The 12383-nt window shown below is 51.1% G+C and overlaps 6 protein-coding genes across 6 annotated transcripts; 3 read left to right on the top strand and 3 right to left on the bottom strand.

The window, feature by feature from the left end:
- The first annotated feature begins 405 nt into the window (after nucleotides 1–405).
- Nucleotides 406–2272, top strand: CC77DRAFT_284748 (ENTH-domain-containing protein). The gene is made up of 5 exons (XM_018531035.1): nucleotides 406–593; nucleotides 647–709; nucleotides 759–807; nucleotides 853–934; nucleotides 979–2272. The coding sequence occupies exons 1-5, from the start codon at nucleotides 512–514 to the stop codon at nucleotides 2248–2250; spliced, it is 1548 nt and encodes a 515-aa protein (XP_018382685.1). The 5' UTR covers nucleotides 406–511; the 3' UTR covers nucleotides 2251–2272.
- A 166-nt stretch (nucleotides 2273–2438) lies between these two features.
- CC77DRAFT_285362 (hypothetical protein) lies at nucleotides 2439–3569 on the bottom strand. Its single transcript, XM_018531038.1, has 3 exons — nucleotides 3512–3569; nucleotides 2718–3459; nucleotides 2439–2669 (listed from the first exon to the last, which is right to left on the bottom strand). Exons 2-3 carry the CDS (start codon nucleotides 3200–3202, stop codon nucleotides 2627–2629), a joined length of 528 nt encoding a protein of 175 aa, XP_018382684.1. The 5' UTR covers nucleotides 3203–3459; nucleotides 3512–3569; the 3' UTR covers nucleotides 2439–2626.
- A 67-nt stretch (nucleotides 3570–3636) lies between these two features.
- CC77DRAFT_285155 (hypothetical protein) lies at nucleotides 3637–5245 on the top strand. The gene is made up of 6 exons (XM_018531037.1): nucleotides 3637–4050; nucleotides 4110–4295; nucleotides 4347–4585; nucleotides 4638–4669; nucleotides 4724–4879; nucleotides 4961–5245. The coding sequence occupies exons 2-6, from the start codon at nucleotides 4129–4131 to the stop codon at nucleotides 5129–5131; spliced, it is 765 nt and encodes a 254-aa protein (XP_018382683.1). The 5' UTR covers nucleotides 3637–4050; nucleotides 4110–4128; the 3' UTR covers nucleotides 5132–5245.
- Nucleotides 5246–5281: 36 nt separating this feature from the next.
- Nucleotides 5282–7471, top strand: CC77DRAFT_1023409 (hypothetical protein). The gene has a single exon (XM_018525657.1). It carries the CDS (start codon nucleotides 5351–5353, stop codon nucleotides 7376–7378), a length of 2028 nt encoding a protein of 675 aa, XP_018382682.1. The 5' UTR covers nucleotides 5282–5350; the 3' UTR covers nucleotides 7379–7471.
- On the bottom strand, nucleotides 7461–9454 carry CC77DRAFT_1097700 (alcohol oxidase; the record flags this gene model as incomplete). The annotated part of the gene is made up of 4 exons (XM_018529908.1): nucleotides 7461–7720; nucleotides 7776–8916; nucleotides 8970–9306; nucleotides 9393–9454. The coding sequence occupies 4 exons, from the start codon at nucleotides 9452–9454 to the stop codon at nucleotides 7461–7463; spliced, it is 1800 nt and encodes a 599-aa protein (XP_018382681.1).
- Nucleotides 9455–10775: 1321 nt separating this feature from the next.
- Nucleotides 10776–11364, bottom strand: CC77DRAFT_942633 (hypothetical protein; the record flags this gene model as incomplete). Its single annotated transcript, XM_018534877.1, has 2 exons — nucleotides 10776–11054; nucleotides 11167–11364. The coding sequence occupies 2 exons, from the start codon at nucleotides 11362–11364 to the stop codon at nucleotides 10776–10778; spliced, it is 477 nt and encodes a 158-aa protein (XP_018382680.1).
- Between the last annotated feature and the right edge of the window lie 1019 nt (nucleotides 11365–12383).

Raw genomic sequence — 12383 nt, 5'->3', positions numbered from 1 at the left:
CGAGTCTAGCGCGTTCCCCGATCCGGCGCTCCATTGCTCGCATCAATCGAGGGCTGTATACATGACTACGACAGAAATAATTCATCTTAACTACCAGTACTCCTGGACAAGGTGCGCGACACCGTTAACACATTTCACTTTTTGTATGTCAAGTCGTGCAACAGTCCAAGGCGTGTTGTCTCACTCTGAGCATCATAGGTACCTGGATAGCTTGGAAAGGCCCGAGCTTAGATCACGTGAGCGCTGGGCCGCCATCGCCGTTTACCCTGTACCATGGGCATGGCTCGCGACAAGGTGAATATTCTTGTAAGCGGACATCTTTGCAGTCTTCTCGATTATATTTCGCGTGACCGAGACACCTCTGGCGCAAAGCATACTACCTTCCTCTTAACGACCTTTGCAATTCGCCCTCGGTGGTCCGCTCCCGAGACCGTGGTCGACAGCTGCCACCTCGACTCCAGTACACTCACATTACCATATTGCCAGACCGACGCGCCACAAGTCTACAGCCATGGATCTCAATAGCTTGAAGGATCAAGTGAGCAATCTTACGCTCTACGACCTCAAGGCGGGATTCCGCAAGGCCCAAAATGGTATGCTGAGGGGAAGGGTGAAGCCAGCTGGCCAATGCTAACGCGCTTCGTAGCGGTGATGAACTACACAGAGATGGAGGCCAAGGTCCGCGAGGCAACAAACAATGAGCCATGGGGTAAGCCGAGCCTGGCGTCTCGCGAAGAATGCAGCTGACAGGCGGCCAGGTGCATCATCGACCATGCTACAGGAGATTGCCAATGGAACCTTCAACTAGTAGGCGATGCCCGAGGACCTGGCGGATCATGGCTAACGAATTAGCCAACTACTGAACGAGATCATGCCCATGATTTACAAGCGCTTCACAGAGAAGGCCTCGGAAGAATGGAGACAGATCTACAAGGTACTTGGGCGCTCTCCTTGTCGCCGGCGTCGCTAACAAGCCAGGCCCTGCAACTCCTCGAATACCTGATCAAGAACGGTTCAGAACGAGTCATTGACGATGCGCGCTCTCACGTCTCGCTCCTCAAGATGCTACGGCAATTCCACTTCATCGACCAGAACGGCAAAGACCAGGGCATCAACGTACGCAACCGCGCCAAGGAGCTCGCCGAACTTCTTAGCGACGTCGACCGCATCCGCACCGAGCGCAAGAAGGCGCGAGCGAACCGAAACAAGTTTGGTGGTGTCGAGGGCGGAGCCGGCATCGGCATGGGTGGCTTCTCAGGAAGCGGTAGTGGGGGTGGTAGCAGGTACGGAGGGTTTGGCAGTGAGCAGGCAGACTATGGTGGCTACAGAGGAGAGGTCTACGGCGACGGCGGTGGCTTTGGAGGCAACCAATCTGGCTTCGCAGACACACAACAGCGACGCGACAAGTTCGACGAGTACGACGAGTACGACGAGGGCGAAAGTGCTAGCCCAGCACCAGCACGGCGGAGAGAACCCACAACCACGCACGCGAGGAAAGAACCCAAGAAGGAGGAGCCTAAGCCGAAAGCACCAGAGCCCGTTGTCGACTTGCTCGCTTTTGACGACGAGCCTGCGCCCATGTCGACTTCAGCAGGAAAGCAGCCCGTTGCTGCTCCAAGCGACGACTTCGGCGACGACGATGATTTCGACGACTTCCAGTCTGCAGCTCCAGCAGCACCTGCATCCAAGCCAGCCGCACCAGCCTACAATATCGTCTCTCCTGCGTCGACATCTACTATCACCTCGTCAACCCAATTCGCCGCACCGACAGCCCAGTCCTCAGCCCAGAACAACAACTTCAGCAACTTGCTCGCAACAGTTTCACCACCGCCTGCTGCAAACAAAATGAGCGCACCCCCCTCCATGACCTCTTCTTTCTCGCAACCACCACCCCAGCCCTCAGGCTACCAAGCCTCGGGTCCGAATTACTTCACTTCCGTGCCCCAGCCTGCGCCTCAATCAGCGTCATCCACGCCTTCTGTAATGTCGCCCGGTGGACGCATCGGCGGTGGTATCGGCGGCGGTGCACCCAAGAAAGCTGGTGGTGATGCGTTTGCGAGCTTGCTTGGTGGTGTTGCGCCGAAGAAGGCGGGTACACCAACGCAGAAGGTCACTATGGGTGACTTGGCCAAGCAGAAGACTAGTCAAGGGCTCTGGGGGGCGCCGGCTTCTACTCCCAGTACACCTGCTGCACAAGCACCTCAGTCGGGATCTAAGCCTGGTGGTGCGCTGGGGGATTTGCTTGGTTAGGTTGGTGGGGAGAAGGGGGGGCAGATAGTGTGTCATGCGCTTTTTTACTTGGTTTGGAATATGGATACAAAAGTGGCGTATGATATGAGAATGAAGAGAGCGTAATAGACGATACACGAATTCCTAGTACGTCTGATGAACGCAATGGGAGCTGTGATGTTTCTCCGCAAATGCGGAGCTTTCATTGGCTGTGCTGCTGCCCCTACTAAATCGTTGGCGCGTACAGCATGTGAAATCAAAGCGATCATCACTCTTCCTACAACATGAACAGACCTTCACTCGTTCATTACAGTCTCCAGCATAGAGCCAACCACTGAGTGAATGATTGCAACTGAATCAGGCGAAGCTCTCTACGGCAGCACGATTTGCTTCCGCTTCACACTCTTCCGGCCAAGGTCCGCAACTCATCGTTAGTCCGCCTGAATGTGTTAAGAAGAAGGTAGAGAACAACAGCTTGGGTGACTTACTCGGTCATGTAGGAGATGAACATTGAGTACACGTCGCTTTTGATTTTGAACAGTTGATCATAATACTCCATAGCTTTTTGGCGCTTGAGAGCCCAGAGCACGCGACGTCGAACTTGAAAGACATGTGGGATCCTAGATTGCGTATCGAATTTCGGCAGATCGTCGAGCTCATCTTTCACCAATTTTGAGACATCGGTGAAGAGATTCAATCCTGCCTGCAGCTGTCGAGTGTAGCGCTCGAAGGTAGGGTTCTCTTGGCCGTGCTCGTTTTTGCAATGGAGGATGATCGTATCTATTTCGACACGCCATCGTTGAAGATCTCTACGGATCGTTTGTATATCTCTTAGAGCGTTCAAAGACAGAGCTAGGTATGCGAAGTAGGTCAAAACCGCACCGAGAACAAAGGTTAAGACGCCGATGACATTTGCAGCTACGGATAGTCCGCTATCACCACAGCAAGTGGTGTTGTTCTGCTTGGTAGCCATCTGATGCCGGTTGTGAATCGATCGAGTGTTGAATTTTCTAAGAAGTGCAAGCTTGGAAGACAGAAAATTTAGAAGCTCGCATCAACTGTGGCGTTGGAACTATCAGCGAGCCTTGATGGGATGATAAGCAGTTTTCGAAACTTCATGTAGGCTACCGTTTCACCGGCTTTCAAGACGAGGTGAGACTCCGAGAGGGAATCTGGCAGCATGAGGCCATTCTCGATTAAGCACCCCTTTGCGAAGTTGGCTATGACATGCTGGCCAACATGGATCAGAATTTCGTGGCGTTGTCGGAACGGTAGAGATTACTTAAGTCAGCTTGACACGTCACAAAGGTGCGGCTGAGGAACGTTGGGCGCCTGAAGCTCAGAGTGGATACCCTCTCTTCTCACTGATCATCAGATTGCAGCTGAACAGGTTCATCAATCGCATAACCACCGGTAATATCTTACCCAGATAGAACTGGCGTAGAAACATCAGATCAATCAGCTACTTTCGAACACTACTCTTGCGCGCTTTATTTCCTAGGACAATTATCATTTCCAAGGTTTATTCAAAGACTTCACGTTTGTGCTTGTATTTGCGGCAGTTTCAGAACGATATGGCAGAATTCGCCATCGCGCTCGATGAACCGGACTCCATAACTGGTGAAAGCACCCACATCTCTGCCAAGATGGCAGGATATGGTGAGATCGTACTGGGCTTTCGACGTACTTGCAAGGTTCCCAACAATGACGAGGAGTTCTACGCCCCAGATCTGGGACCCTACCCATTGTACGATGTCAAAAAGTACAATGGTCTTCCCAGATCAATCTTGCAAGCTGGAGGGTGGTTCATTGCTATGCGAGGTGAGCGAGTCTCGGCGTTCTCGGCGTACCTTGAGAGCACACGTTGAAGCAACTCTAAGATGCCTAGGTAACGAAGCAATGTGCCTCAAGTTGGGCTCCAATCGAAAGTTTAATGTAATAGTCGGATCGGATACCTCAAGGAAAGCACACTGTATTGTCCTTGGGTCCCAATACCTTCATGGATTACCGGATAGCGATGATCCACAATATGTCCGACAGTTCGTTGCAGCACCTGCTTCTCACAGGTAAATGGACATGTCTTACAACTTTGATCCCGTCGTACTAAGAGTGATGAGATCTCAGATAAACCCAAGTGACGAACCCTTCGTGGATGATTTATCGCTCGCTATCAGAGCACCGAAAGCTGTGGTGAACCAGGCTGGGATCATCGTCAAAACACCGGATAAGAGAGATATCCATATTCAGATCGATGATATCACTACAGTTATCCAGCTCAAATTAAGAATAGAACGCGAAACGGGTATAGCCGAAGATAGCCAAAGGCTCATAGTTGGTGCAAAGCAGCTGGTAGACAGTAAGTTCTTTATGTTCGAGAAGAAAGTTACTATGCTGACGTATCCCCAAAGACACTACTCTGAGCAGCAATGGTGTTAAGGAGGTAACCTTTCCCAGATTCGACATTCGAAATCTCGCATTAGCTAAATTTGTATAGGGTACCATCGTTCACCTGGGTCGGAGAATGACTGGGGGAGGATTCTTCGCGCGCCTACCAGCGTTTTTCGCAAGCCATAAGATGATCTTAAAATCGGGCGGCCGTATCTTACAACCTGAAGCATGGAAAGAGGAAGAAGAAGCGCAGACCTCCTGGGTAGAGCCTCCTTTATTCATTCGTGTTCATATCCTCAACGCTGAGAACGTGCGAGACTGGACCGGAATTGATTCACTACAGCCGACTATTGATCACGGAAAACCTACCAACACGCCATCGGGAGGATACAATCCTTATGGGCTCATCCTGCTTAAGAATGCAGAACACCAGTCTAACGAAACTCGTGGTCAAGGCTCGAAGAGCAAGGTACGGTGGTGGCGTAGGGTATTCCAGAAATCAAAGGAGACGTAACACTTATCAACGTGTCTATGTTTGAAGCTGCTCTTAGAAGATGCCCAGGTGTGTTGCCAAAATGCTTGCCCCACTCTGCCATGGCTCCGCAAACGCGCGGACACCATTGGCTGCACCACAGCCCCTGCATATTCATCTCCGCGGCCAAGACACGCTCTCTCCACGCGCCAGCATGTGAAAACATCATCGTCTCCTTTCCGCCATGCATACATGGCATAGATGCAGCTCTCTCGCATTCTCTTCCGCGTCGCCTTGCTGCTATTACCGATAGCCTTGATCGGCACAACATGGCTATACCTGTACCCTGTTTTCCACGGCTGCGCCTTTCCTAAACCACCGTCTACGCACGCGCAAGCCGTCGCACCGTTCCGTCTACTTTCTCTCGGTGATCCCCAGCTTGAGGGTGATTCCTCACTTCCGGATCCGAATGCGCTCATCTTCCCGTCGATCGAGAACCTCGTACCGAATCTACGCGATGCCGCCAATTACACAGCGAAACGAGATGTTCTAGACCAAGCAGCACGAGGTGTTGTAAAAGATGCAGGGAAGTGGCTAGAGGGAAAGAGGAAAGCGGTGGATCTTTGGGGCAACGACTGGTATCTTGCGCATATAGTCCGGAGCCTGAGATGGTGGACTGAACCCACGCACATCAGTGTCCTGGGTGATTTGCTAGGCAGTCAGTGGGTCACAGATGGCGAGTTCACGAAAAGAGCAGGTCGGTATTGGAATGTTGTTATGAAGGGATTGGAGAAGGTACCTGATGTTATCTTTGGCGCAATAGGGAGTGAAAACACGGAGCTGCCGCCAGCAGAAACATCACAAGAACAAGAAGGCGAAGGAAAAGAGGTGGTAGAAGAGAAAGAGAAGAAGAAAGAGAGGAGGCCGCTATGGGGTGGTACAACAGAAGTACTCGGTGCAGATAAAGACTGGCAGAAGCGCGTCATAAACATCGTCGGAAACCATGACGTCGGCTACGCTGGTGACATCGATGAATCGCGTATCGAACGCTTCGAGAAGGCGTTTGGAAGTTCGAATTGGGATATCTGGTTCACACTCCCAGACGAACTGCGCTCCAACAAAACCGACCCAACCGATCCAACCGACCCATCTCCATCTACGAAAGACGCCACCAGACCACCAACCCTCCGCCTCGTAATCTTCAACTCGATGAACTTGGACACCCCCGCATGGTCCTCGGACCTCCAGACAGAAACCTACTCCTTCACGAACCACATCATTACTTCCTCCCTGCCTGTCACCGACAAAACACACGCCACCATCCTCCTCACACACATCCCGCTCGAAAAGGAAGCTGGTATCTGCGTTGATTCTCCATATTTCGATTTCTTCGAGGGAGGCCAAGGATTGAAGGAACAGAATATGCTGTCTGATCACGCTAGTAGGATCGTCTTGGAAGGAATGTTTGGCATGAGTCCAAATAAAGATGCAGAGGGTGGAGGCAAGGGCAGAAGGGGTATCATCGTTAATGGACATGATCACGCTGGTTGTGATGTTATGCACTGGATTAGGCAGCCCGGCGTGCAGGACACATGTCAGGTGGCGAACGTGAAAAGGGAAGAAGCATATTGGCCAACTAGTACCGCGAACGACACCATGATTGCCACTTCGATGGATATCGATGGGGTCGACATTAACTTTGTAGCTGCCAACGATACCGATACCGATACCGCTATCCAAACCGAGACCGACTCCACTCAGGAAGAATCAACATCTGAATCTTCACCAGAGCCTACTCTGGAACCGGCTTCCGAACCACCTCCACCGCCCAAATGGCGCGCTCAGCGCTTCCCAAATCGCCCTTACGATATCCATGCAGATGACGAATGCACGTCTATCAACGACGCGCCCCATATCCGCGAGATTACGCTCCGCAGTATGATGGGCGAGTACTCTGGCTATGCTGGTTTCCTGTCTGCGTGGTTCGAGGAAGAGAAGGGAGAGAAGGGGGAATGGGTTTTTGAGTTTAGCTCGTGTGGTGTGGGTGTGCAACATTGGTGGTGGGGGATACACATTGTTGACCTGATTCTGATGGTTTGTGTGGTTATTGGGGGTTTGGTTTGGGGATACGAACGAGTGGCTGATGATGCGAAGAAGACGGAGGTGAAGAGGGATGTGAAGGAAGGCAGATCGGAGGACGTTAGAGATAGGAACGAGGCGAGGAGGATTGTACAGACTACACGCGGGCGTACGTCTTCTGTCATGGAAGTTCAAGAACGAAAGATATAGATTAGAGTACAACTTCTGCCGATACGCTATCGACATGGACTCATCAAACATACACTCATGTAGCCGCCCAATACAATGACCATTAAACCGCCATACTCTTGATGTCATCGGTAAGCTTCAAGAAGTGATTCTCGCCATTTCTAGCATCTTCTTTGATCATCTCTGCCGCTCCCTCTCCGATGCCATACGCCACCATCTGCGTATGTCCGTTGTTCACCTTGGGGATAGAAGACACATCCGCGACACGCAGGTTGCGAACACCGCGGACGCGAAGGCGAGAATCGAGGACGGCGTTTGGGTCATCCGATTTGCCCATTGCGCAGGTGCCGGAAGCATGGTAACCTAGGGATGGGTATCAGTCCTCAAATCACGTATTAAGACTGTAATGACAACTCACAAGTCGTAGCATGTTCCCTAACATGCGGCTCCCACTCTTCCCTAGTCTCGAAACCATGATGAGCCAAACCCTCCGGCCAACTGCCTTTGATAACATCCTTCGTTCCCTTGCCTTTCATGATGATCTCGTTCGCAAATCGGCATGCCTCGCTCATGACCAGCATGTCCAGTGGGTCTTCTAGGTAGGCATGATCGACAATCGGATTCTCCATCGGATCAGCAGACTTGAGCGTCACACTTCCCCTACTGTGCTGATTGAACAACAATGCACACATGGCGAATGCGTGTTTATGATCAATGGGAAAATCTTCATATTGCTTTGGCCCACCATATAGTTCCGTGTTCCAGAACTCGATGTTTGGTTGCGAGGGCGTGAGACCCATAGGGTCGCGGCCTGACTGTCGGGGCGCGTTGGTCCACAAGGGCGAGTCTTGTAGGCGTTCGTCAAGGCGGGCGTATCCGAATATGCCAAAAGGGAAAGTAGAGAGGATTCCAGTCTTCTTTTCTTGGTAGAGGGCGTAGGTTGAGGCTATGGCGTTATCGTGGTATGCGAGGTGGTCATTCGTCAGGTTTGGTTCGGAGACTTCGTAGAAGATGAAGCAGAGAACGTGGTCCATTAGGTTTCCGCCAACACCGGGGAGATCAACGAGGCACTCGATGCCATGTTTTTCTAGCTGTTCTTTTGGTCCAAGACCGGAGCGCATTAAGATTGGTGGACTACAATATGCGCCTGCTGCGACAATGACTTCTTTTCTCGCTTGGTAATCGATCTTTTTGCCGTTCTTGGATATTGTTGCGACGCCTGTTGCTGTGAGGTCCTCGGAATCTTTGTTGAAGAGCAGTTTGTTGACAGTCACTTCGGTCTTGATGGTGATATTTTCCCGTCGATAGCCCTTGGTGATGAAGTCTGCGGCGGTACTCCGGATACCCTGATGCACTGTTCGTGGTACGTCTCCGCATCCATGAGGTGTCTCTCCTGTTGAAAACATGTCGGCGTGGTAAGGAAGACCTTGATCGACAAGACTCTCTCTGACACGTTCAGAAATAGGCGCTAGATCGTGAGGCTCGGTGTGAAGAGGTCCTGACGTCCCATGAACCGACATATCAGCTTTATGCCAATCCTTCTCGTGGAAGGTCTCAGCCTGTATCATAGTCAGCTTCTGTGCTACAGCCGTTCTAGCCTTCAACAACAAACCTTCTTCATATACTCGAACATCTTCTCTCCGGTCCATTCATCCATCTCCCAGTCGTCGTAATCCTGCTTTGTGCCTCGAATACAAAGCGTACCATTGACGCCACTCGAACCTCCAAGGAAGCGTCCTCTGCTGACCTTGACCTGTCGGTTATCCACCTTGGGCATAGGCTCGGTCACGATATTCCAATCTGTCTCGCTGTCGAAGTTCTTGCTCCACCCTCCCGCCATATGCACATTCTCAAGATCAGCATTGTCGGGTCCAGCTTCTAGGACGAGAATCTTTGCATTGAGGTCCTCGGCAAGACGACCTGCAATTACGCAGCCTGAAGTGCCGCCACTAGTGAATGTCGATTAGCATTTGTTTGCTGAAAGGACAACCGGCTGAGAACAATGTGCAGCGCTCTCTCAGTGAGGTTGAATTACCCGCAGATGATGTAGTCGTAGACCTCCGTAGGGTCAACTGAGTCGACGCGTTCAAGAGACATGGCTGTGATGGTGAGTGTTCAGAGAGGCGGTCCAGTTCCTAGTCTCCAGAACGAGGCCAAAGCATATATAACTTTGCCAAATGGTCAGTTAGCCTAGATATAAAGGCCACGGAACAGAGCCGCACTGCACAGTAGCGGGACCGGATGTACCGCCACGTCGCAGAATGGGCCAACATGAAAGGCTACTGCATGTCAGCTAACGCCCTTGAAGACGCCAACCCCTTGGAGACTCAACAAACGAACCAACTCAGCAGCTGTAGTTTGTGATTCGTGTCACTATGGTCATCCTCGTGTACTATTCTCACCACCTGTATGCAGGTCTTCACTTGGAGTAGCGGAATCAGTCCGGATGGGTCGATCACGCAGCATTTTAGGTTTGGGTCTAGCTCAGCTTTGGGGGCGTCTAGGAAGAAGCAAGACCACGTAGAACTGGGGTAGTGTGGGTGATCGACGAATCAGAGGGAGGTGGTTGGGACGTCGTGTTCTCTAAGTTGATGTTCGATCGGATCGCTGTTGGCCCTGCAGGCGCGTGCGTTGCGGGGTAAACCCGTGTACCCGAAGGGAATGGACTATGCCGGTTACATCGACTTAACATTCTAGAAAGAATATATCGATAGCTCAGCGAGGAATGCTTAACTTGATTTGGAGTATTGAGACATGAAAAGCAAGGTTGTTTTTGTCCGTCATCCTGAGTTTCCAATCCATCAAGAGGTACTTCTCGAGCACGTTTGATGTATACATCAATCTACAGAGAGGAATATACTACGCTAAGACATCCCTTAGAATGCTTTAAGATATCCAGATCACGACGTAATTGTACTGTTGTTTTCATTATATTCTATCCGAAGTGTCTAGAGTCGGCAAGGGAAGACATGAATGTTTAAGCTTATATTGTGGCATCCCTTCTAGAATCGCATCGGGCGCGTTCTCCATGTCCCATTTGTCGATGCGGTCGTACAGTTCCTCAATCACAGAGGCATTCTGACTTAAACCCAAGTACTTGAGACCTTGTCGGAGTTGGCAGCGGTTGTATAGATTCTTGTAGTCGTGCCTTGCTGTCGTACCTGCTAAGCAAAGTCCGTCGCGTTCCAAATCATGTAAGTTTCAAGATTCTCTACTATCCCAAAGCGACTAGGAGCCAGCACCGAGTCCGCCACGACCGCGACTTCTGCCTCGTCCACGACCAGCATCGCCACGAGGACTAAGAGAAGTCGTAGGGGCCGCGATCGGAGCCCGAAAGCCAGGAGGTGGAGCTGCACCACGAGTGTCACGCCTGTGGATGTCAGTATCATATCACACCAGTAAGTTTCCGTCTCATGTCCTACCAGTTCGGGTACTTCATCAAGGAGCGGCCACCATTCCACTGCAGTCCTTGATCGTTCTCCTGCTTGGCAACGACCTCGTGAGCATCTTGTAGTCCTCGCGCTGCTTGAAGGGGAGGAAGAATGAGGCCGCCCCACTTCTTGTAGTGACGAACTAGGAGCAGGTCGACGAGGGCAGTGTTGCCGACAATGGATGCAACGCCGGGATGAACGTCCTCTGGGTGGGTCATACCCCAGATGATCTGATCCATGGCGTTTTCGTTGTTCTCAATCAGGTCCTACAGGGTGTTGGTGATAACCAACTAATTGCTTGAGTGAAGGAGAAAACGCAGGAGGGACAAAGTAGTGTTGAAAAGAATCAAACTAACAGTAAAAGTGAAGAGAGCTTACAATTGCATTGCTGACGTTGACAACGGTGGCAACGTCGGTATCGTGATTGTAGTTGGCGACTTTTCTCTTGTAGGTACGCCAATAGGTCACTAAGCTAGTGTCCGCAAACGACTCGAAATCGTTGACTACATAGCCAGTCGGACGATCGCGACCTGGCTTGTACTGAATCGCGTTGATGGATGTAGTGTTGTTAGACATCGTAGAGGCTTGCGGTCTTCGTTGATCGATTGCTCGCTGAAGTTGTTTGCTTCGATACAGTTCGTGATGTCAAAGTTGTAGTCTATGAAGAGCGTTAGCAAAGATGTCTTCGACGAATGACTTCGCAAACTTACGGTATCGGTTGAACGCTGGTCAGGAACGCAGCTCTGGGGAAGTGATAGTGTTGTCGTTGTAGATATAGGAAAGAAAGGAAAGAGAGTTGGTGGAGAAGAAATTATATACAGATAGGAAGCCGCTCCGACCAGCACTAAAGCACGCAATTCTCCTTCACGTCGAGAAGTAAAAGGCAGAGCGCGACAGATGACTCCGGAAGAGTCTGGCCGCAAGGTGAGGGCGGTAGTCACCTTGAACATTGAGAGGGAAAGGCCATCGCAAACGACGGTCACCTCGATTGGTGATGTCGGGAGAAACGCATAGCTTGCGATACCGGATAATCAACGAGAAGAAATGAGCAAGATGTACTTATAGAGCTGCAGCGTCGGAATATCAAGCGTGTTTCATGTCATTAGGGAATGTGTGTGTTTCAAGCGTGACCAATGGACCAACTGATGTGACATACAGCAAGTACCCCAGTGTGCTCGTGCACACTCCGCATGCTCAGCGTCTTGAGAGCAATTGCCAGAACTGTATCCTTGCCTGGGTTTGTCACAAAAATGACATGATGATCACGTGGTATCGTGAAGCAGAATACGTTCTAGCGGCCAAGTGGAGATGAATCTGCTTCCTGGCGGTGCCAGAACCATTGTGTCTCTCGCTGCCGAGGTTTCCGCGTATAACGGAAAACATGCTGATGTATCAACACGGATAGTTCGGGAAAGGCCCAGTCAGTCCTGGAGAATCTTGTGATGATCCACTGCACGTGTTGGTGCTGCTTTGTGGGCAATCACAGCGTGTACTCTGCGCGTTTCGATTGTCAACCCCTCTTCTGGACCATAAATATCGTAAGCTTCTGGCACCTTACGCTTCTTCGCTCACCCGAAATCTTAGTATGGTCGGCC

The sequence above is a fragment of the Alternaria alternata genome (genome assembly GCF_001642055.1).
Source record: "Alternaria alternata strain SRC1lrK2f unplaced genomic scaffold CC77scaffold_19, whole genome shotgun sequence".
In the NCBI taxonomy this organism is placed as follows: domain Eukaryota; kingdom Fungi; phylum Ascomycota; class Dothideomycetes; order Pleosporales; family Pleosporaceae; genus Alternaria; species Alternaria alternata.
Note: the sequence above shows the minus strand (reverse complement) of the source record. Positions and strands in the feature narration are given on the sequence as shown.